This window comes from Physeter macrocephalus, unplaced genomic scaffold (assembly GCF_002837175.3).
Source record: "Physeter macrocephalus isolate SW-GA unplaced genomic scaffold, ASM283717v5 random_25, whole genome shotgun sequence".
Taxonomy (NCBI): Eukaryota; Metazoa; Chordata; class Mammalia; order Artiodactyla; family Physeteridae; genus Physeter; species Physeter macrocephalus.
This window is the reverse complement of record NW_021145308.1, coordinates 26,964-49,211: the sequence shown is the minus strand read 5'-3', so window position 1 is coordinate 49,211 and position 22,248 is coordinate 26,964. Positions and strand designations below refer to the sequence as shown.

General features: G+C 48.1%; 2 protein-coding genes across 5 annotated transcripts in view; both read left to right on the top strand.

The window, feature by feature from the left end:
• Positions 1-967: 967 nt before the first annotated feature.
• TUT1 (terminal uridylyl transferase 1, U6 snRNA-specific) lies at positions 968-16,722 on the top strand. Of its 4 annotated transcripts, none has more exons than XM_055082144.1 (10): positions 972-1,092; positions 2,130-2,670; positions 2,748-2,938; positions 10,683-10,998; positions 11,183-11,283; positions 12,336-12,805; positions 13,604-13,713; positions 13,882-13,992; positions 14,175-14,267; positions 14,638-16,722. In XM_055082144.1, exons 3-10 carry the CDS (start codon positions 2,924-2,926, stop codon positions 15,780-15,782), a joined length of 2,361 nt encoding a protein of 786 aa, XP_054938119.1. In that variant the 5' UTR covers positions 972-1,092; positions 2,130-2,670; positions 2,748-2,923; the 3' UTR covers positions 15,783-16,722. The 4 variants fall into 4 exon arrangements, with proteins under 4 accessions (XP_023988953.1, XP_054938119.1, XP_054938121.1 ...); XM_055082146.1 differs by having other exon boundaries at positions 999-1,092; positions 2,230-2,670; XM_055082145.1 differs by having other exon boundaries at positions 1,013-1,092; positions 1,717-2,670.
• Positions 16,723-16,831: 109 nt separating this feature from the next.
• EEF1G (eukaryotic translation elongation factor 1 gamma) overlaps positions 16,832-22,248 on the top strand; it is an 11,019-nt gene continuing 5,602 nt past the window's right edge. The window contains exons 1-6 of the mRNA XM_007109942.4: positions 16,832-16,933; positions 18,036-18,194; positions 18,859-18,922; positions 19,079-19,221; positions 19,732-19,875; positions 21,778-21,907. Of these exons, the coding sequence (XP_007110004.2) occupies positions 16,922-16,933; positions 18,036-18,194; positions 18,859-18,922; positions 19,079-19,221; positions 19,732-19,875; positions 21,778-21,907 (652 nt within the window). The 5' untranslated portion in view covers positions 16,832-16,921. The remainder of the gene's footprint in view (positions 16,934-18,035; positions 18,195-18,858; positions 18,923-19,078; positions 19,222-19,731; positions 19,876-21,777; positions 21,908-22,248) is intronic.

The following is a 22,248-nucleotide window of genomic DNA, read 5'->3' as shown; positions in this document are numbered from 1 at the left end:
TGTGACTTGCTCAAGGTTAGGTGCTGAGATGTCTGCCTCAGGTCCAATGCTCTTTCCACAGCCGGAAGCTGCAGAAAGCTGTGGGTTGATCAAACACAGCAGGAGCTGCTTAGCCCGGCTGATAGGCCCCTCTATCTCACGGTCCTTGTCCCTGGGGCCTCCCTAGCTCTCTTACTCCCTCCCTGGCCTAAGCCAACACCTCGGTAGTGTCGGGAGGAACTGACCACTATAACAGTCTAGGGGGAAGCAGCACCCTCCAGTGTCTTGACTCAGCTGCCACCATAGCAGGTTCCGCTAAATGCCTTTAAGTGGGCCGGTGGCTCTGGCTACTGGTGGGTGCACTCCACGCAGCCCGCTAACGCGGAAGAGAGGCGATCTGTTTGTAGCCCGTGGAGTCCGGAAGGTGCCCGGTGGGGGCAGAGCTCCGCAACCAGGGTTAGGAAGAGGTCGCAGAACTCCCATTCTGGGAGAGGACCGACGGCAGAGGGAGAGGGTAACAGCCCTGAGGAGGTTGGGAGTTTAGGGACAGTGCGGGCTTCGTGGAGGATCCGCCTTTATTCACTAGGTAAATATGGGGTTGAGGATACAGTCTCTACTGCCCCTTGAAGGAGGACACAGCCTGCTCTCGACCACCCAGCGGGGAAACCGCCGGCCGTCAAGCAGCGGGCCGGGCAAGAAACTCGGCACACTCTGTGGCTGCCTTATGAATATTCACGACCTTTGGGCCAATCAACGTCTGAACAGCTCAGAGCACACCAATTGGCTTACCGCATGCAGATAAGCATCGTAGATGGTATTCCTAAAGCTGGTAGCGACTTTAAGTCGGGCTGGAAACGGAACCTTGAGCGGAAAGAGTTTGGTTTTCGGAGGAGTGTACCGCGCGATTGGGCGACGGCTACGTCACTTCCTATCGGACGGGCGGAAGTTGCTTCTCAGCCTGTTGCAATCTGTAGAAGTGAGTTCCGGTCGTGGCCGAAGTGGTTGCATTTTGTTAGAAGCGGACGGTTGTGATGGCTGCGGTGGATTCGGATGTCGAACCGCTGCCTCGCGGGGGTTTCCGCTGCTGCCTCTGCCACGTCACTACGGCCAACCGTAAGCGGTGGCTAGTGAGGGGGGTGTTTATGGGCTTTCGTCTTTGGGTCCTAGCGAAGGTTAGGGTTATAGGTCATAGTTCTTGCCAAGTCGGTTGGTAGGGTCTCACCTCCGTTTTCTCTCCGCTGTCCGAAGGGATTACAGAGTGGGGGAGAGTCCCACCACCTTACACCCCAGCTTCCCAGTATCCGAAATCTCGACGACAGAAGTTTCGTTAGTTTATTTCCTCTTTAACCGTCATGTATTGGCTCTTCCCTTTGTGCCTGCTACTCCGCTGGGCTCTAGCGCGGGGAGAGGGGATTTAGAGATGAAGGAGCTCACCACCTAGACATGGAGACAATTTCAGTACCCTATAGATGTGTTTGGAAAGCTGCAGGATCACAGAGAAGGTAGTAATTAAGTGAGGGAAGGCCTACAGAGGAGCTTCCCAAAGGCAGAGATGGGTGAAGTAGCATGGTATGCATGTTTGGAACGTGGGTTTGGAAAAGGAGACAAAGTGCTTTTATGACAGCGCAAGAGGCTCAATGAAACCTCATATTCCACTTTTGAAGTCTGGAATCATAATCTCCCCTAAACATGATCTTTCCTTCTTTTCCTTTGTGAATGGCACTACCACTTGTCCAGTGGGGCAAGACAGAAATCCAGGATAGTCCTCTGGCCCCACATACACACTGGTGACGTCAAGCAGCTGACTCTAAATGTAATAAAAATTTAAAAATCAGCTAAGTTTTCCCGCATTCACCATGTACCAGACTCTCAGGCAAGTGCAATATATGAATAATATCAATGTGGTAGGTACTATTATTATCTCCATTTTATGCCTGAGGAGACATGAACAGCGAGGTTAAGTAAGTTGCCCAAGATTTCGCACAGCTTGACAGAGCTGGGATTTGATTCTGGGTAGTGTGACTTCTGATCCTGCACTTGTAATCTCTATACTATACCCAGGAATGATAAATGGGAAATAGTCTAGGGTCCTGATTTATTTAGTTTTTCTATAAATGACCTAGGTAAGTTACCTGTTAATTTCTTTACAGTGTGCAGGTGTTGCTCTACCTAGCACTTGTAGATGGTTTAAGAAATACTTGTGGTGCTTCCCCGGTGGCTCTCTGGTTAAGAATCCGCCTGCCAATGCAGGGGACACAGATTCCAGCCCTGGTCCGGGAAGATCCCACATGCCGTAGAGCAACTAAGCCCGTGCACCACAACTACTGAGCCTGCACTATGGAGCCTGCGAGCCACAGCTACTGAGCCCACGTGCCACAACTACTGAAACCTGTGCGCCTAGAGCCCGTGCTCCACAACAAGAGAAGCCACTGCAATGAGAAGCCCGTGCACTGCAACGAAGACCCAATGCAAACAAAAAAAAAAAATAAATGAAATTGAAAAAAAAAAAAGAAATGTGTTTCTATCAAAAAAAAAAAAAAAAAGAAATACTTGTGTACAGCCAGTTCTCCTGGGAACCACTTAAAATGCTTTATATAGACAAATGGACAAGAGAGGAAGCTGCAAGGAGCCAGGACTTTTGTCATTCAAAGGTCACATTTTCTGTGGCTTGGAAGAATCATTAGGATCTAGGTATGCCGAGAACAAAGTCGGGGTATGTACACTGAAGAGCAATTCGGATGTTTTTGTCCTCACATTTGTCTTTGCAGGACCCAGCCTAGAGGCCCACCTGGGAGGCCGAAAGCACAGGCACCTGGTAGAACTACGAGCTGCTCGAAAGGCCCAGGGACTTCGAAGCGTGTTTGTCAGTGGCTTTCCCCGGGATGTGGATTCTACTCAGCTCTCCGAGTACTTCCAGGCATTTGGACCTGTGGCCAGTGTTGTCATGGACAAGGACAAGGTAGAGTGAGTGGCTCTGGGGGTAAAGAATGAGTCAGGTGTCCTGCACACCAAAAGAAATGGGGGAGGGAGACCAGCAGCCTGTGTCTGCTGGTTCCTAATGTGGCTTGCCCTTGGTGGACACTCCAGTACTTGGGCTAGTCCAGCTTTGTGAGTCTCTCACCCTCGTCCCCCACCCCTGGTTGGATTTTATCAGTTCGTCAGAATTAGTCATTGGGGGACTTGTTGGTCATTTATTTATTCAGTCAGTCTTTTATTTGCCAAATATTTACTAGCTGCTAACTTTGTACTAGGCACTGCTTAGAACTGCATTCTTAGTAGTACAGGGTAGTCATGGTTCCTGCTTGCACAGACCTTACAGTCTAGTGGAGGAAGTAGACAATTAAATGAGTAACTACTACAGTGAAGTGGGTGATTTAAGACCATCACACCATTGGGAGATCTGTCCTAACCCTTCAAGAAACTGGTTGATCAACCAGCTAGCACTTTATTAACTTATGCTGAAAGGTACTGAGGTCATCCGGTCAGAACACCCTGTCCTCTGGACAATGCAAGACAAACAGACTTGTTCTTTGCGGTCCTTTTTGTCTTGCTTCCATGCCGACCTTTTGTCAGAGTCTCTTTAGTCCCCTGGAAAAAGTTTGCCGTTGTGGTGATGTGCTCCGTGGTCATTCTGTAGCTCTGAGGCTACACTCTGGTTTTGTGGGCTTAGATGATCCCATATCTACTTAGCAGCCCAGGTCTTCTCTTACCACGCCGTGGGGTCTGTTTTTCTTAGAAATTGCATTCAGCAACCGACTCACAATGGCTTAAACAAACAGGGTTCAATTGTTCTCTTATAACAAGAAGTCCAGACCTGGGCTGTCCAAGATTTTACTGTTTTCCTGCTCTGTCATTATTGGCATATGGCTCTCACTTCATAGTTGTGATTATGCTGGTTGCACATCTTCCGGCAAGAAGAAGAAGCAGGTTGAAGGGCAGACTATCAAAGGCTAGGGTCATCTGAGTCTGATCCCTTCCCCCGCTTTCTTTGTTTCCCAGGAAAATATTTCTCGGAGGCCTCTTCAGCAGACATCTCCTTATATTTCATTGTCCAGAACTCTGTCTATCGCCTGGTTACTCCTAGCTACAGGGAAGCCTGGGAAATGAAGTTTTTTTAAGCTGGGCACTTTGCCCCTCTGAGCAAAAAGCAGGGTTCTGTTAGTAAGGAAGATGGGAGAATGTATATTGGGTGGGCAATTGGCAGTGTCTGTCCCAGGTGACTTCTTCAGAAAGCTCAGTGCCACCATTTTTGTTCATATTTATTTCAATTGTAAAGAAAGATCTTTTCCTGAACTTAAACCTCAAGTTTTTGAGGCTTCTATCAATAGTTATAACAATAATGACTAAAATTTTTATGGAGCAATTATTATGCATCAATTATATGCTAAATACTGTATATCTTATTTAATCTCCACAACATTTCCTTGAGATCATCACTGGGGAAGTTGGAGATTTGGGGGAGTCCCTCCTTGGGAGGCAGTCACGAGTTACTTAACCTCTCTGAGTTTCACTTTCTTAATTTGTAAAAAGGGAATAATAATACATACCTTGTTGTAGGAATCTTATGAGACTTCGAGATAGCTTACATGAATTGTTTGGTTAATAACAAGCCCTCAGGGGGCACGGGTTCAGTCCCTGGTCGTGGAACTAAGATCTTGCATACCACACAGCGTGGCCTAAAAAAAAAAAAAAAAAAAAAAAACCTCTGTAAATAGTGGCTCTAGTTGGGGATGCTGGTATTGAGAGGAGAAAAATGGCGGGGACACATTCTTCTGAATCTGCTTATCCCGCCCTCCCTGATGCCTTTTGTGCAGTTCTTGAGAGAAATACGTGCACACAGACAAGGCCAGGCAAAGAGACACCTAATTGCTAGCTGGGGCTTCGGCTGCAAACTTGGTGTTGCACTGCAGTCTGTTGAGCTTTGTGATTCCTCAGAATCAGAAGATACGCTTGGGCAGGCCCAAGTGGCTGTCTTTCTCCTTAGTTTCACTTTGGTTCCTTGTGCTGTTTGACATAGGGTAGAAGTGAGGGTAGACAGGGGACCCCCTTTTCTTTTCCCCCCCCTTGTATTGTCAATTGATATTATATATTATTAAGATATATAATTCACTGGTTGTTAGTATATTTGCAAGATTCTGCAACCATCATATGATCTAATTCCAGAATGTTTTTTATCACCCCAAAAAGAAACTGTGAACCTATTATCTGTCATTCTCCAATTGTGATTCAGGCCTGTGTGCTGGTGAAGCCATCCCCCTGGTTAATTTTTGTATGTGGCGTGAGGTAGGGGTCCAACATCATTCTTTTACATGTGGTTATCCAGTTATCCCAGTTGAGAAGACTGTTCTTTTCCCATTGAATGGTCTTAACACCTTTGTTGAAAATCAGTTGGTCATAGATGTACGAGTTTATTTCTGGAGTCTCAATTACATTCTCTTCATCTGAATGTCTGTCTCTTTTTAAAAAAAAAAAATTAATTAATTTTTGGCTGCTGCGTTGGGTCTTCGTTGCTGCACGCGGGCTTTCTCTAGTTGTGGCCAGCGGGGGCTAACCCTTCGTTGTGGTGTGCAGGTGTCTCATTGCGGTGGCTTCTCTTTGTTGCAGAGCATGGGCTCAGGAGCGTTGGCTTCAGTAGTTGTGGCTCGTGGGCTTAGTTGCTCTGCAGCATGTGGGATCTTCCTGGACCAGGGCTCGAACCTGTGTCCCCTGCCTTGGCAGGCAGATTCTTAACCACTGCACCACCAGGGAAGTCCTGAATGTCTGTCTCTATGCCAGTACCACACTGTCTTTTTTTTTTTTTTTTTTTTTTTTTTTTAATTAAAAAATTGTTTGGGAATTCCCTGGTGGTACCGTGGTTTGGACTCAGCGCTTTGGCTGTCGGGGCCTGGGTTCAGTCCCTAGTCAGGGGACTAAGATCCCGCGAGCTGTGTGGCACGGCCAAAAAAAAATTTTTTTTTAATTGAGGTAACGTTGGTTTGTAACATTATATAAATTTTATGTGTACAACATTATATTTCTATTTCTGTATACCCTACAGCATGGTCACCACCAAAAATTTAGTTTCCATCCATCACCATACAGTTGATCCCCTTTACCCATTTTGCTTGCTCCTTCCCTTCTGATAATCACTACTCCTCTCTGTATCTATGTGTTTGTTTTTGTTTGGTTTGTTCATTTATTTATCTATTTAATAGATGCTTTCATGGTACATATAGTACTTTATTTTTTTAAAAACTGTTTGTTTATTTATTTATTTATTTTGGCTGCGCCGGGTCTCAGTTGCAGCGTGCGGGATCTTTGTTGCGGCACGTGGGATCTTTTAGTTGCAGCATGCGGACATCTTAGTTGCAGCATGCTTGCGGGATCTAGTTCCCCGACCAGGGCTTGAACCCGGCCCCCTGCACTGGGAGTGTGGAGTCTTACCCACTGGACCACCAGGGAAGTCCCTGTTCATTTATTTTGTTTTTTGTTTTGTTTTTTATATTCCATATATAAGGGAAATCATATGGTATTTGTCTTTCTTTGTCTTACTCATTTTGCTTAGCATAATACCCTCACAGTCCATCCATGTTATTGCAAATGGCGAGATTTTTTTTTTTTAGTAGCTGAGTAATATTCTATTGTATATATACACCTCATCTTCTCTATCCATTCATCCATTCAGGGGCACTTAGGTTGTTTCCATACCTTGGCTATTGTAAATAATGCTGCAGTGAACATAGGGGTGCATATATCTTTTCAAATTAGTGTTTTCATTTTCTTTGTATAATAACCCAGGAGTGGAATTGCTGGATTGAATGGTAATTTTAGTATTAATTTTTTTGAGGACTCTCCATACTGTTTTCCATAGCGGCTGCACCACTTTATATTCCCAACAGTGCACGAAGGTTCCCTTTTCTCCACATCCTCGCCAATACTTATTTCTTGCCTTTTTGATAATAGCCATTCTAATAGGCATGAGGTGATATCTCATTGTAGTTTTTTTTTTTTTTTTTAATCTTTTTATTTTTGGCTGTGTTGGGTCTTCATTGCTGTGCACGGGCTTTCTCTAGTTGCAGCAAGCAGGGGCTACTCTCCCTTGCAGTGGCTTCTCTTGTTGTGGAGCATGGGCTCTAGGCGTGCTGGCTTCATTAGTTGTGGCACGTGGGCTCAGTAGTTGTGGCTTGCGGGCTTAGTTGCTCCACGGCATGTGGGATCTTCCCGGACCAGGGCTCAAATCCATGTCCCCTGCATTGGCAGGCGGATTCTTAACCGCTGCGCCACCGGGGAAGTCCAGTCTTTTTGTTTTTAAAATTTTGGTTGAGTTGTATAAGTTCTTTATATATTTTGGATATCAGCCCATTATCAGATATATCATTTGCAAATGCCTTCTCCCATTTGGTGGGTTGTCTTTCTGTTTTATTGATGGTTTCCTTTGTTGTGCAGAAGCTTTTTAGTTTGATGTCGTTGCATTTGTTTATTTTTGCTTTTGTTTCTCTTGCTTGAGGAGACATATCTAGAAAGATATTAAGACCAGTATCAAAGAGCTTACTGCCAGTGTTTTCTTCTAGGAGTTTTATGGTTTCAAGTGTTACATTCAAGTCTTTAATCTATTTTGAGTTGATTCTTGTGTGTGGTGTGAGATAGTGATCTAGTTTCATTTTTTGCATATGTCTGTCAAGTTTTCCGAACACCGTTTATTGAAGAGACTGTTCTTACTCCATTGTATGTTCTTTGCTCCTTGTAAATTAATTGTCCATATACATGTGGGTTTATTTCTGGGCTCTCAGTTCTGTTCCATTTTGCGTCTGTTTTTCTGCCAGTACCATGCTGTTTTGCTTATTATGATTTTGTAATATAGTTTGAAATCAGGGAGTGTGATACCTCCAGTTTTGTTCTTTTTTCTCAGGATTGCTTTGGCTATTTGGGGTCTTTTGTGGTTCCTATAAATTTTAGAATTTTTTGTTCTGTTTTTGTGAAAAATGTCCTTGGGATTTTGATAGGGATTGCATTGAATCTGTAGATTGCCTTAGGACATTTTGACAGTGTTAATTCTTCCAGTCCATGAGCATGGAATGTTTTTCTATTTATTTGTGTCTTCTTCAGTTTCTTTCAACAATGTCTTATAGTTTTCAGTGTATATGTCTTTCACCTCCTTAAAGTTTATTCCTAGGTATTTTATTCTTTTTGTTGTGATCGTAAATAGTTTTCTTAATTTTTCTTTCTGCTGGCTGATTGTTAGCAGATAGAAAGAGAACAGATTTTTGTACCCTGCAACTTTACTGTATTCATTTATTATTTCTAGTGGGTTTTGGTAGAGTCTTTAAGGTTTTCTATATATAAAGTCATGTCAACTGCAAATCGTGATAGTTTTGCTTCTCCTTCCCAATTTGATGCCTTTTATTTCCTTTTCTTGTCTAATTGCTCTGGCTAGGACTTCAATACTGTTTTGAATAAGAGTGGTGAGAGTGGGCATCCTTGTCTTGTTCCTGATAGCTTTCAGATTTTCACCATTGAGTAGGATGTTAGCTATGGGTTTGTCATATATGACTTTTATTATATTGAGGTGCATTCCTTCTCTACCCATTTTATTGAGAGTTTCTATCATAAATGGGTATTGAATCTTGTCAGATGCTTTTTCTACATCTGTTGAGATGATCATATTTTTATTCTTCAGTTTGTTAAAGTATGTGTCTTGTTGATTGATTCACGGTTGTTGAACCATCCCTGCATCCCACTTGATGGTGGCGTATGATCCTTTTAAGGTATTATTGTATTGGATTTTCTAATACTTTGTTGAGCATTTTTGCATCTATGCTCCCGAGAGATATTAGCCTGTAGTTTTCTTTTTCTGTGTTGTCTTTGTATGGTTTTGGTATCGGTGCTGTTGGCCTTGTAAAAATAAGTTAGGAAGCATTCCCTCCTCTTCAATTTTTGGAATAGTTTGAGAAGGATAGATATTAAGTCTTTGATGGTCCTGGACTTTTTTTTTTTTTTTTTTTTGCAGTACGTGGGCCTCTCACTGTTTTGGCCTCTCCCATTGCGGAGCACAGGCTCCGGACACGCAGGCTCAGTGGCCATGGCTCACGGGCCTAGCTGCTCCGCGGCATGTGGGATCCTCCCAGACTGGGGCACAAACCCATGTCCCCTGCATCGGCAGGCGGACTCTCAACCACTGTGCCACCAGGGAAGCCCTGGACTTTTGTTTTTTGGGAAACTTTTTGATTACTGTTTCAGTCTCCTTACTCCTGATCAGTCTATTCAGGTTTTCCATTTCTTCATGATTCAGTCTCGGAAGGTTGTGTGATTCTAAGAATTTGTCCCTTTCTTCTAGGTTGTCCCTTTGTAGGTTTGTTGGTGTATAGCTTTTCATATTCATAATATTCTCTTACCCTTTGTATTTCTTTTTTTTTTTTCTTTTTGCGGTACGCGGGCCTCTCACTGTTGTGGCCTCTCCCGTTGCGGAGCACAGCCTCCGGATGCGCAGGCTCAGCGGCCATGGCTCACGGGCCCAGCCGCTCCGCGGCATGTGGGATCTTCCCGGACCGGGACACGAGCCCGCGTCCCCTGCATCGGCAGGCGGACCCTCAACCACTGCGCCACCAGGGAAGCCCTTACCCTTTGTATTTCTGTGGTATCCGTTATTATTTCTCCTCTTTTATTTCTGATTTTATTTATCAGAGGCTTCTCTCTTTTTTTTCTTAGTGAGTCTAGCTGAAGTTTTGTCACTAGTACCACACTGTCTTGATTACTGTAGAGAGTACCTTTGTATAAGCAGGATGAGGTTCTAGCTTTACCACTGAAGAGAATATAAAAAAATACGGCCTTTTGCCAGAGCAGTTATATTTTTTTCTGCTCCTGCTAACGTTTTACCTTAAAAAAAACCGACCCAATGATTATCATTTAACTCAACCAAATCATAGCAGCACTGCTGTCATATTGCCGGTAAGTTCGTCGAAGATAGGGTTTATGTGTTTATATTTATGCCTAACACAGTGATCATTACATGGATTCTTAATATTAAAAGAGTCTAATTAAAGCAGGAAAAGTTAGGGGGTGAGTCATAGTATTACCAGTGAAATGTCATTGGGAAGACTGGGGTTTTATAAAATAGGTAAAATGAGGTTTTTCAGAGGCAGGCTTGGGTGAGAATAAAATGTATGCGATTTCAGTGAAGGAGATAATTGCTTTTCTAAATATGTTCCCTGGTGGGAATTCCCTAGCGGTCCAGTGATTAGGACTCCACGCTTTCGCTGCCGAGGGCGCGGGTTCAGTCCCTGGTAGGGGAACTAAGATCCCATAAGCCTCGAGGCGTGGCGTAAATAAATAAATAAATATGTTCCCTGATGTTATGGAAACAGCAAACAAATTTCCCAATTTAGGGCTTCCCTGGTGGCACAGCGGTTGAGGGTCCGCCTGCCGATGCAGGGGACACGGGTTCGTGCCCCGGTCCGGGAAGATCCCACATGCCGCGGAGCGGCTGGGCCCGTGAGCCATGGCCGCTGAGCCTGTACGTCCGGAGCCTGTGCTCCTCAACGGGAGAGGCCACAACAGTGAGAGGCCCGCGTACCGCAAAAAAAAAAAAAAAAACCACAAAAAAAACCAAACAAATTTCCCAATTTATATGGTGGTCCCCATTTTAAAGATTCTCACCCACTGTCAGACCATGTGTTTGGATTCTAGGTTTCAAAACCATCATCATTGTCCCTGTTGTGGTTTGACAGGGAGTGTTTGCCATTGTGGAGATGGGGGACGTGGGTGCCCGGGAAGCTGTCCTCTCACAGCCCCAGCACAGCTTGGGAGGACATCGCCTGAGGGTCCGGCCACGGGAGCAGAAAGAGTTCCAGAGCCCAGCCTCCAAGTGCCCCAGAGGAGTGGCCCCCGACAGTCACCAGCTGGCAAAAGCACTAGCGGAGGCCCCGGACGTGGAGGCACAAATGGTGAAGCTCGTGGGGCTGAGGGAGCTGTCTGAGGCTGAGCGGCAGCTTCGGAGCCTCGTGGTGGCCCTGGTGCAGGAGGTCTTCACAGAGTTCTTCCCTGGTGAGTCACCTCCCTCACTGTGTCTGAGCCCTCCCTGTCCTTCCTCCCCTGTGTTTGCATCCCCAGTCCTCCCTCAGCTAGTGGTGTTCATTTGCCTGCTTTTCCATCTTTGTGCCCCATTTTGTTCTTCCAACACTTACTCCCTGCAGTGTCTCTTGACCTTTATTCTCTGCTCGACACCCAGGCTGTGTGGTCCATCCTTTTGGCTCTTCCATAAACAGCTTTGACGTCCATGGCTGTGATCTTGACCTCTTCCTGGATCTGGGGGACTTGGACGAGCCCCAGGTATGTGACCATGGAGGCAGCTGTGAAGAGTCAGTGGAAATGGTCATGTGACTCTGGGCAAACACTTGACCTCTCGTGCCTTAGTTCCTCATCTATAAAATGGGGGTAATAGGACCTGCTTGAAAGGGTTATTATAATTGGAGAAATGTGAATGTGTATGGATATTGGATAGGATAAAATGAAGCAACATGGGATAAATGGTATTTGTAACAGGAAAAAAACCAGATTTCAAAATAGCATGTATAATATCTTATTTGGGGAGATAATGGGTTATGTTTTTGCTTATCTGTGTTTTCTAACATCTAATGTACAGATCCTGCCTTGAGAGTAGGAAAGGGTCATTATTTTTTAAATAGACTATTTTTTAGAGCTGTTTTAGCTTCATAACAAAATTGAGCAGAAAGTACAGAGCTCCCATATACCTCTTGCCCACAAAAGGTGTTTTTTGTTTTTTTTTTTTTTTTTTGCTGCATCTCACAGCTTGCGGATCTTAGTTCCCCCACCAGGGATCGAACCCGTGCCCCCTGCAGTGGAAGGGCACTGGACCACCAGGGAATTCCCTCTTTAGTCTTATTTAATCTGGAACGGTTCTTCTGCCTTTTGTTTTTCATGACAAGAACGTTTTTGTAAAATACTGACCGTTTATTTTATGGCATTAAAAGGTTAATTTTAGGGGCTTCCCTGGTGGTGCAGTGGTTGAGAGTCTGCCTGCCGATACAGGGGACACGGGTTCGTGACCCAGTCTGGGAAGATCCCACATGCCGCGGAGTGGCTGGGCCCGTGAGCCATGGCCGCTGAGCCTGCGCGTCCGAAGCCTGTGCTCCGCAACGGGAGAGGCCACAACAGTGAGAGGCCCCCGTAACGCAAAAAAAAAAAAAAAAAAAAGTTAGTTTTAAAAAAGGCTTGTGAAGGTTAAATGAGTTGATATTTATAAAGCCTTGAGAATAGGGCCTGGCACATAATAAGCAGTAATAGATATATCTTAGGGATGGAATGCTCCCTGGTTAGGGGACCGCAGGTGAGGCAGTTACTCAGCTCGTTTCCATCCACAGCCAGCCCCAAAGGCTGCAGAATCTCCATCCTTGGACTCGGCCCTTGCATCCCCACTGGATCCTCAAGCCCTGGCCTGCACCCCAGCCTCCCCTCCAGACTCACAGCCTCCAGCTTCTCCCCAAGACTCGGAAGCCCTGGACTGTGAAGTCGCTTCCTCCTCCCTGGCACCCCAGACTCCAGACTCTGCTTTGGCCTCTGAGACCCTTGCCTCTCCCCAGTCCCTGCCTCCATCCTCGCCACTGCAGGAGGACCGGGGAGAGGGGGACCTAGGGAAGGCCATGGAACTGGCAGAGGCCCTGAAGGGGGAGAAAGCAGAAGGGGGAGCCATGCTGGAGCTGGTGGGATCCATTCTTCGGGGCTGTGTCCCTGGAGTGTACCGAGTCCAGACTGTGCCCTCTGCCCGACGCCCTGTGGTCAAGTTCTGCCATCGGCCTTCAGGTCTCCACGGTGACGTCTCCCTCAGTAACCGGTACCTTTGTTTGGGGGGCGGCGGGGAAGGCCAGATGGGCACTCTGGGGAGGTGGAGGAGGGTGCCCTGCACCAGCTGAGCCTTGAGGTTGTCCTTATTTGGTCCTTTCTCTCTTTCTGATGCTTATCTCATGTCTGGCTTTCATTTCAATGTTTGGAAAGTGTGTTTCTTGGGATACTGTTTTTAAGGATTTAGGAAAGAGTTCCATGGTTGAATAAGTTTTAGCATTGGGAAATGCTGAGTTAGACACAGGCAGGTTTCTCCCTTCCCTCCCTCTCCCCCACTTCCTCTTTCCTCCTTCTCCCTCCCTTCCTATCTTTCTTTGCATAGTAAAGGCTCTGATCAGTCTTACAATAACATGCTCTGTAACTGTCTAAGACATTTATAGGATGTAGTGTTTCCCAGACACGTTTGATGTTCTTTTTTTTTTTTTTTTTTTTTTGTGGTACGCGGGCCTCACACTGCTGTGGCCTCTCCCGTTGCGGAGCACAGGCTCCGGACGCGCAGGCTCAGCGGCCATGGCTCACGGGCCCAGCCGCTCCGCGGCATGCGGGATCCCCCCAAACCGGGGCGCGAACCCGGCTCCCCTGCATCGGCAGGCGGACGCGCAACCACTGTGCCACCAGGGAAGCCCCTGATGTTCTTTTATACATATTCTCTCCAGACCATGTCAGAAAACTCCTCGGGAAACCCTCTGTTGGTCTTCTTCCAGCTGGCCCCCATTACACAAGCCTGGAATGAGAGCTGGGGGTGATAGGTTCCTGAGCCCTAACACCCTTGTCCCCCCCTCTGTCCCAGGCTGGCCCTGCATAACTCCCGCTTCCTGAGCCTCTGCTCTGAGCTGGATGGGCGAGTACGGCCCCTTGTGTACACTCTGCGCTGCTGGGCTCAGGGTCGAGGGCTGTCAGGTGAGAATGAATCAGGACAGACTTGGGGCTGTGTTCCTGTCGGGGCAAAGGCAGGGACTCAGGGAGAGAAGGAAGGTGGCAGGTACAGGAACTGGGGTTGCGAAAACTGCCAAGGAGGGGCTCAGAACCGCCTCTAATCTAACCGGAATTAATTGATTATTTACCCAGGGAGTGGCCCACTTCTCAATAACTACGCCCTGACCTTGCTCGTGATCTATTTCCTTCAGACCAGGGACCCTCCTGTGTTGCCCACTGTGTCCCAGCTCACCCAGAAAGCAGGTACGGTAGCCTGGCCTCCACCCGCTCGGTCTCATGAGCTTCATCTCTCTTCTTCACCTCACTTAAGACATATTGAGCTTCCCTGGGAATGAGATCTCTGCTATCACTCGCATATCCACCCTCCCCTGCCCCCCTTAATCTTCCTGCTTCCAGGCTCACCCTCACCTTTTTTACTTTCATAGGTGAGGGCGAACAGGTGGAGGTTGATGGCTGGGACTGTAGTTTCCCCAGGGATGCCTTGAGACTGGAGCCCAGCACCAATAAGGAGCCCCCAAGTGAGTTTGGGGAGCCTGGGAGAGGACTAATAAATGGTGCTAATGACACAGTTACTGGCACACAGCAACCTTGTGGGATAGCTAATACTGTTATTGCTACTTAGCAGATGAAGAAACCATGCCTTGGAGTAATTAAGTGGCTTGCCCAAGGTCATGCTGCTGGCAAGGGGAAGGGGCAGTATCTGGGGGCACCACGGGAGAGAGGTTTGACCTCTTGTTTATAGGGATCAGAGGAGCCTGGCTCTGGCTCTCTTCTGAGCCACTTGGGAGGGAAAAAGAAAGTCCAGCTAAGGGAATGGCTCTGGCACAGGGCTGATCTCACTTCTGGCCTCCAAGTGACCCCTTTCCCCTGGTCTTTCTCTTCCTCCAGGTTCCCTGCTGGCCCAGTTCTTCTCCTGCGTCTCTTGTTGGGATCTTCGTGGCTCACTGCTGTCCCTGCGGGAGGGTCAGGCACTGCCTGTGGCAGGGGGCCTGCCCTCTCATCTCTGGGAGGGTCTGCGCCTCGGTCCCATGAATCTCCAGGACCCCTTTGACCTGAGTCACAATGTGGCAGCCAACGTGACCAGCCGGGTGGTCGGGCGGCTACAGAACTGCTGCCGAGCGGCAGCCAGTTACTGCCGAAGCCTCCAGTACCAGTGCCGTTCCTCCCGGGGTCGGGACTGGGGGCTGCTTCCCCTTCTGCAGCCCAGCTCCCCTAGCTCCCTGCTGTCTGCAACACCGATCCCCTTACCCCCCGCTCCCTTCACCCAGCTCACTGCTGCCCTGGCCCGGGTGTTACGGGAAGCTTTGGGGTGCCATATAGAACAGGGAACCAAGAGACTGCGGTCAGAGGGCGGTGGAACTGGGGAGCCTCCCCAGGGAGGGACAAGCAAAAGATTGAAACTAGACGGACAGAAAAAAAGCCGCGAGGAGGGGCAGCGGGGGCAGCAGGGACGTGCAGGGGACCACGGTGAAGATGGGCTGGAAGAAATGGTGACAGAGGTCGGGGAGTCAGTGCAAGACTGGGCCATGAGGAGCCCTGGGCAGCCAGGGGAGCTGGCCCCGATGACCGGAAAGCATCTAGGCACTGGAGAAGAGGGGCAGTCAGGCCCCGCAGCGCTGGCTGAGCAGGGGCCCAGAGGACCGGAGGCAGCCCGAGAAGGGTCTCAGGCAGGGAAGGGGGCATCGCTCTCCTCAGTGGGCTGGCGCTGTGCCTTGTGCCACCGAGTGTGGCAGGGGCGGCGGCGTGCCCGAAGACACTTGCAGCAGCAAAGCAAGCAAGGAGGTGGAGCTGGTGCTGGCACAGGAGCAGAGTGGCTGGCAACTGAGGCTCGGGTCACCCGGCAGCTGAGAGGCCTGAGCAGTACCGAACAGACGCCAGGGGCCGAGCCACTCCTGACCTTCGTGGTGTCTGTCTCCCAGGCTGACCAGACTCTCACTGTGACCCCACTCCGGGATTCTCAAGGCCTGTTCCCTGATCTCCATCATTTCTTACAGGTTTTCCTCCCTCAAGCACTTCGAAACCTGCTCAAGTGAAGATGGGGACCCTAAAGGGCAATAAAGCTGCTAGTTTAATAAACACTAGTTTCCACTAATTTCCACCTGGTAATAATCCTCCTTCCCCCCAGTGCTTAATGCAGCCTCTCACAGGTACCCTCTCTCGCCACCCTAAAAATAGGTCTCTCAGTATGTTTCCTTCAGAGCCCAGGAGGAGTGGGTGCCTGGCACCTGGACCCACTCAGTAGAGTTCTGGAAAGATGGAATGCTGGGTGGGTGGCTTGAGCAGCACCTGCGAAGTACCAAGTTTGCTTCCACATTTACCTTACTGCCCAGAGTTATGAATGGTGACAGGGCTTGAAATTTGGATTCAGGGTTCTTCATTCTCTCCCTTAATAGAATTCATCCTGTTCTTAAATTGGGTTCAGATCTGAGCAGGGGTAAAGGGCGACCCATCCATTGAACTGTCAGCCCTTCCCGGGTGACAGGACGTGGCTGGGTTCTCCCTCAGCCCCTCCCTTGTTGCAGGCCCGAGGACTAGTGCCTCTTCTAAGCAGTAACAGCATCCTTGCGCTGCAAGGTCGTTTAATGGAAAAAAAAAACCCTCACTTTGTTACAGAGGGCTTCGGATTTGGGTTCGGGTTAGATGTACAAGCTCTCCTCTAGAAAGAGCCGGAACAAAAGGAACGTGGCACCCCGCCACCTCCACGCAGTTGCTTTCGCTCCTATGTGTGTCACACAACCACGATGTTAGGGGTCTGGCAGGACCTCCATCAAATCACCGCGGGCTCCGCGACCCGGAGGGAAACGCCTCTGGGGCCCGGCGCGATGCCGGGCTGGCAGCTCTGCCACGTAGCTGCAGAGGGGCGGCTTTCCAGCTAGTTTTCACAGTCTCCCCACCCTCCGCGCCTTCTACCTCCATGTCGAGACTCGGATTGGCCCTCCCTCACCGCGCGGGCGCGAGCTTTTTCCGCGCAGGCCCCAGGCCCCACCTCCTGTTTCCTTTCAGCTGCCGCGGGATACCGAACTGTCGTGCGTAAGGCTTCTATGCCGTCCTCGCTTTCCGGCTGCTGTTTCTCCACGGCTCTCCCCTCCAACCCCCCCCACGCCGTTCTCTCCCTGACGGCTTACTTTGCGGCAGCGCGGAGAGCCCCACCCCCTTTCTCTGCGGAATCACCATGGCGGCTGGGGTAAGTTTGCCGGCTCTGGCAATCCAGGTCACCCTATCCGACGCCATCCTCTGCCGGAGTGGGTCCAGCCGGCGTCAGAGGGTTTCTGGAGCCGAGTGGGGAACTGATCCGGGGTCTAGAGACCGTACTGTTGGAGAGTAGGGCTTCCAGGCCCCGGAGGGGAACTGAGGCGGGGGCTCTGGGAGGCCAAAGAGGTGGAAGGGTCTGGGGTAGAAGAGAAAAGGGATGCCAGATCCTGGCAGTCTGGGACCTGAGGACGGAGTTCGGTTCGTTGCCTTCTCGAGACGTGGGATCCGGGCAGGTTGACAGAACTTTTGCGACCGTTTTGTGGGGCAACAGGAGGGACGGAGGAAGAGGAGGGTCTTTGCGGGCACGTACGGCCGGCCACGGTTAAGGGTCGTCCTGCGGGGAGGTTTGGGAGCGAGAGGAGCCTCCGGACGCTGGAGTCAGACCAGTTGGACCCCGCTGGCCACGTTAATGGAAGAAGAGAAGGAAACCCCTGGGAACTCACTGCGGGACAGGACCGGAGGGATGGGACGCGTGGCAAGGAATGAAAGGTGTTTTAGGGAGACCGAGTTGGCTTAGGAAGAGAAGATGCCATTCGGTCTCTTCGTGGCTCTTCGGAGGGGGACTTGGAAATGTCTTGGTTGGTGTGTGTGTCTTGGAAACAAGGGTGATGCTTTTGAAGGGTGAGCGGCTCAGTAGAGTAAGCAGGCGCTCAGTGACCATAAATGAATGAACAAGGGCTCTGGGAAGGGAGGGGTGTGTATTTGTCGGCAGATGGAGTCTGAGGGAGCTAGAAGTTCTGCATTTCTTAGAGATGTATTTGAGGGGAAGAGAACGCTTCCAGAGACGTCCTTATGGAAGGTCACATCTGTCAGCAAGCTTTATTTAGCAGTCGGTGTGTAGTTCTGTCCTCGTATTTTGGAGGACTCTGATTACACAAGACTGCAGATACTGAAGAACTAACTTGGTTCACCAAAGGGAGTAAAAGAGTGAGTCGAAACAGATTGGGATTACTCGGGGAAGTTGTTCCCAGGTAACACTTAGGACTGGTACCCTTCTAGTCATTAATGGTTTATTCCCCGCCTTTTCCCCACAGACCCTGTACACATATCCTGAAAACTGGAGGGCCTTCAAGGCCCTCATTGCCGCTCAGTACAGCGGGGCTCAGGTCCGCGTGCTCTCCGCACCACCCCACTTCCATTTTGGCCAAACCAACCGTACCCCCGAATTTCTCCGTAAATTTCCTGCTGGCAAGGTGAGTAGGGAAGTGGAGAGGGGCCTTTGGTCCTGAGAACCCAAGGAGAACTGAGATTCCATCACTCTGAAGATGACCTCCATCTTTAAAAAGGAGCTTTCCATGTTACTTTTTTTTTTCACGTTTCAGAGACTTAAAAAAACTTTTGAGACAGTTGTGATTTATTTGTTGTTAAAAATAGTACAGAGCTATTCAGTCATTTCCTATGAAATTCACAGGCTTCTTTGTATTTGTTTTGACTGATTTCAGTGCAAATAGAGCAAATATTTGCTATGAGTAGAATTCTTGCCCCAAGAGGCTTACAGAGATAGATAAATAACCGTGCTACATGTAGAAGAGATCAAGTGCAGTGGGGGAGTACTATAATACCTGGGATAATATACACAGAACTATCGGACTCGGGTTTTTTGCCTTTTGCTGATTTGACTGAGATTATATACAAATACCTAATGTCTAAATTTTGGGGGTCTCTTATGTGAGTTCAGATTGTAGGGGATGGTAAGTTACTCATACAGTTTTGTTTCTTGAGTTTCAGATAGTGTCAAGAGTTTGGTCAGCAAGGGTTCTCAGCCTTATGTAAAAAACTTTATTCAAAACGATTGAGTCCCTGGGCTTGACTAGTGAGAAACTGCTGTGTATTTACTTATGACTGCTTTGTCCCCAGGTTCCAGCCTTTGAGGGTGACGATGGATTCTGTGTGTTCGAGAGCAATGCCATTGCCTACTATGGTAATCTGCAGTGGCTGGGGAATGGGAAGGTCTGGAGGTGTTGGGGTGCAGGAGAGGGTGAGGGGAGCTGGAGCGGGCAAGGAGAGGAATTTTCAGGGACCTGCACTGGCTTTGATACAGCCCCAAAGTTCTGACCTTTATGTTCTGCCTCTGCAGTGAGCAACGAGGAGCTGCGGGGAAGTACTCCCGAAGCAGCAGCCCAGGTGGTGCAGTGGGTGAGCTTTGCTGATAGCGACATAGTTCCCCCAGCCAGTACCTGGGTGTTCCCCACCTTGGGCATCATGCACCACAACAAGCAGGTGAGCCTTGGAACATGGGGAGAAACCAAGAGCAGGGGCGGCATCAGCTCCTCAGTATCAGGGAGGAAGAAATAAAAAAGGTTGAGGAAGGGTGATGCCAAGAATATGTGGATAATAAATACCTAATCTTGGAGCTTTCAGTTTGGAGCGCTGGGCTGTTGATGGTATCTGGATTCTTTGTCAAGACAGACCCAGTGGAGGTGGGAGGTCTGAGTGGCCAGACGAGAGGCCTCTGCTCTAGAAAGGTTGTACCAGATGGTAAGGGAGTGGTTAGACCAGATGACCTCTAAGGTTCCTTCTGAAATTCAAAGATATATGCCTACGATCAATACAGTGGGAAATGAAGCCAGACTGCGCCATGGAGAAATTTAACATTGAGAGCTTCATTTGCGATACATTTGGAAGGAGCCAGGACTCAGTGGAATAGCTACCTTAGTTCTGTTATTGGAGGAGAAGGGCAGGGACAAGGGTTGGTACCCACTGCCAAGTCTGATCATTTTAAATCAATAGGCCACAGAGAATGCAAAGGAGGAAGTGAGGCGAATTCTGGGGCTGCTGGATGCTCACTTGAAGACAAGGACTTTTCTGGTGGGCGAACGTGTGACGCTGGCTGACATCACAGTTGTCTGCACCCTGTTGTGGCTTTATAAACAGGTGAAGTTTATAAAGAATCTGGGTTGACAGAGGGTAGGTGGGGATTAGAAACAGTGACAGGTCTGCCATGTTATCTGTATCCTGCTGATGTAAGGGAGTCTGAGGCAACAGCTAGTCTTTAGGAATTCCAGGATTGAGTACCACTGTTAACAGAAAACTGGGCTTGCCTCTTGATGGGCATTGAGCCAAAAGACCCAACCAAGCCAAAGATCAGGATAAGGAAGGATTTATTACTTTCAACAAGTAAGGAAAACCCCAGGGATCTTTCCCAACAGCAAAACTGGGGAAGTTTTAAGCTAAGGGTACATGCATACTCATGATTGGGCCTTGGGTGGTTGACAGAGTCTGAGCTTTAGCTGATTGAAGTCATGAGGGTCAGAAAATGTCATCATCATCATCCCTTAGATTCCAGTTGATCTGGTGGTTGAGGGCTTCAGGCTAATCTTTACTACTGAAACAGAACTGGGAGTCTTTACTACTGATACACTATCTTTGCTGCTGTTACCTCTCTTGCCTGATAATAGTTGTTTCCGCATTTTTGTTTGTTTGTTTGTTTTTGCTATGCCATGCAGCATGCAGGATCCCCCTGCAGTGGAAGTGGAGTCCTAACCACCTGACCGCCAGGGAATTCCCAGTTTCTGCATTCTTTTGTTCCCTTAAGATCATTAATTACAAAGACCTGTTCAAGGACAAGTATTACAGCCAGGTTCAGATCACAAAATGGCTTCTCTTATGTCAAGAAAGTGCCTGGTTCTCTTTTTCCACAGACCCTCTACCCTATCTTCTTACACCATGACTCTTCTCCTCCTTCTGAGAAGTTTGATCCTGTTCTGTTGCCCTTAATTTCTGTTTGGCAGCTAATATGTTTAGTTTGTTCCCATGTTTTCTTAGGTTGCCTGGTTGTGCTTAGTTGTGAAGACAGAGGTAGAGGTGATAGCTTCAGCATCAAGATCTTTGGAGGCAAAACTAAGATCAGTTCTCGGCTTCAGTACTTACTGGTTGTTGGGGGGAGGGTGTGTGTGGATTCATTTAGTCCTCTTTTTTTCCCCCTGTGGAAGCTATAAAACCAAGGTAGTAATAATCACTGTTGAGGTTATTGGGTTAAAGATGGCATATTGCTGGTTCCTAAACAGCAGCTCTTGGACTGATGCTGGACCAGAATAGTAATGTGATAACAGCAAAGAAAAAAGCACCTACTTCATGTCAGAGCCTGTGCCAGGGAGTAACAAGGACAATCTTAGTGAGTCTTTGCTTGTTGTGTGGGTGAAAGAAATGTAACCGGAAGTTGTGGAGTAGGATTGAACGCAAGTACTGCAGAACCAGCACTACAGAACTGACTACGATGTATCCTTGACAGGATTATTTTCCCTCTGATCTTGGCAAACTGAAAAAGTGGTAGATGAATTTTTCATGAAGCTAAGTTTAAGCACTCTGTTATTCTGAAATAAACTTTTTTGCTGTTGAATATTTACTTTCTGAAGTTTGATGATGCATGTATATATCTCTCACATATCACATAGTTCATTTAGATAGTTTTCATTATTTACTTTGGCAAAGTGAGTAGTTCGTAGCTCTCTGTTGGTCCCAGCCTTTTAAGTTTTATTGACACGTGAAATTATAGGTATGAGATGGCTTTGTAAAAGGAGTAAGGCACAATATAAATATTCCTATCAGGTAGATTCATAGTGAATAGAGGGTGGGACCAAGCATCCATTAAATTGGATTGGACTGCAGGAGAGAGATTAGTAAGGTAAGTGGGCAGTAGCCCTCCAGGGAAAGCTGGTCTTCCGGGGCTGAAAGGAAGCTGGAGCTTTGGTGTAGAAAGAAACAAGGGGCTCTGACTGGAAACTCGTCAGGATTTTTCTCTCCGCTGACTTTATGTCCACTCTTGCATCCTGGCAGGTTCTGGAGCCTTCTTTCCGCCAGGCCTTCCCTAATACAAACCGCTGGTTCCTCACCTGCATTAACCAGCCCCAGTTCCGGGCGGTCTTGGGGGAGGTGAAACTCTGTGAGAAAATGGCCCAATTTGATGGTAAGTCTGAGGAGGTAGGGGAGCATGCAGGCAGGGTCAGGGGACTGGTTTGCTGTCTTAACCCCTTGATTTCCTGTCTGGCTTTCGGGTTATGTGGACCCACAGAACATAGAGCATCGCACGTAGAGCTAGTATTTTGTGATTCTTGTCTTAGGCACACCTGTGCTCCCACTCAGTTGTGTTAATATGTAGAGTCATGATGCACATGTATGTGTTGCTGAGGGTCGCATTCTTTTTTTTTTTTTTTTTTTTTTTTGAAGATGTTGGGGGTAGGAGTTTATTTATTTTCGGCTGTGTTGGGTCTTCGTTTCTGTGCGCGGGCTTTCTCTAGTTGCGGCGAG

Bases quoted from the DNA above. Each gene is read 5' to 3' on its own strand.
- TUT1 (XM_024133185.3), top strand. From the start codon at position 1,011: ATGGCTGCGGTGGATTCGGATGTCGAACCGCTGCCTCGCGGGGGTTTC. The intron at 1,093-2,747 runs GTAAGCGGTGGC...TTGTCTTTGCAG, and splicing joins CCACGTCACTACGGCCAACC to GACCCAGCCTAGAGGCCCAC. The intron at 10,999-11,182 runs GTGAGTCACCTC...CTCGACACCCAG, and splicing joins CTTCACAGAGTTCTTCCCTG to GCTGTGTGGTCCATCCTTTT.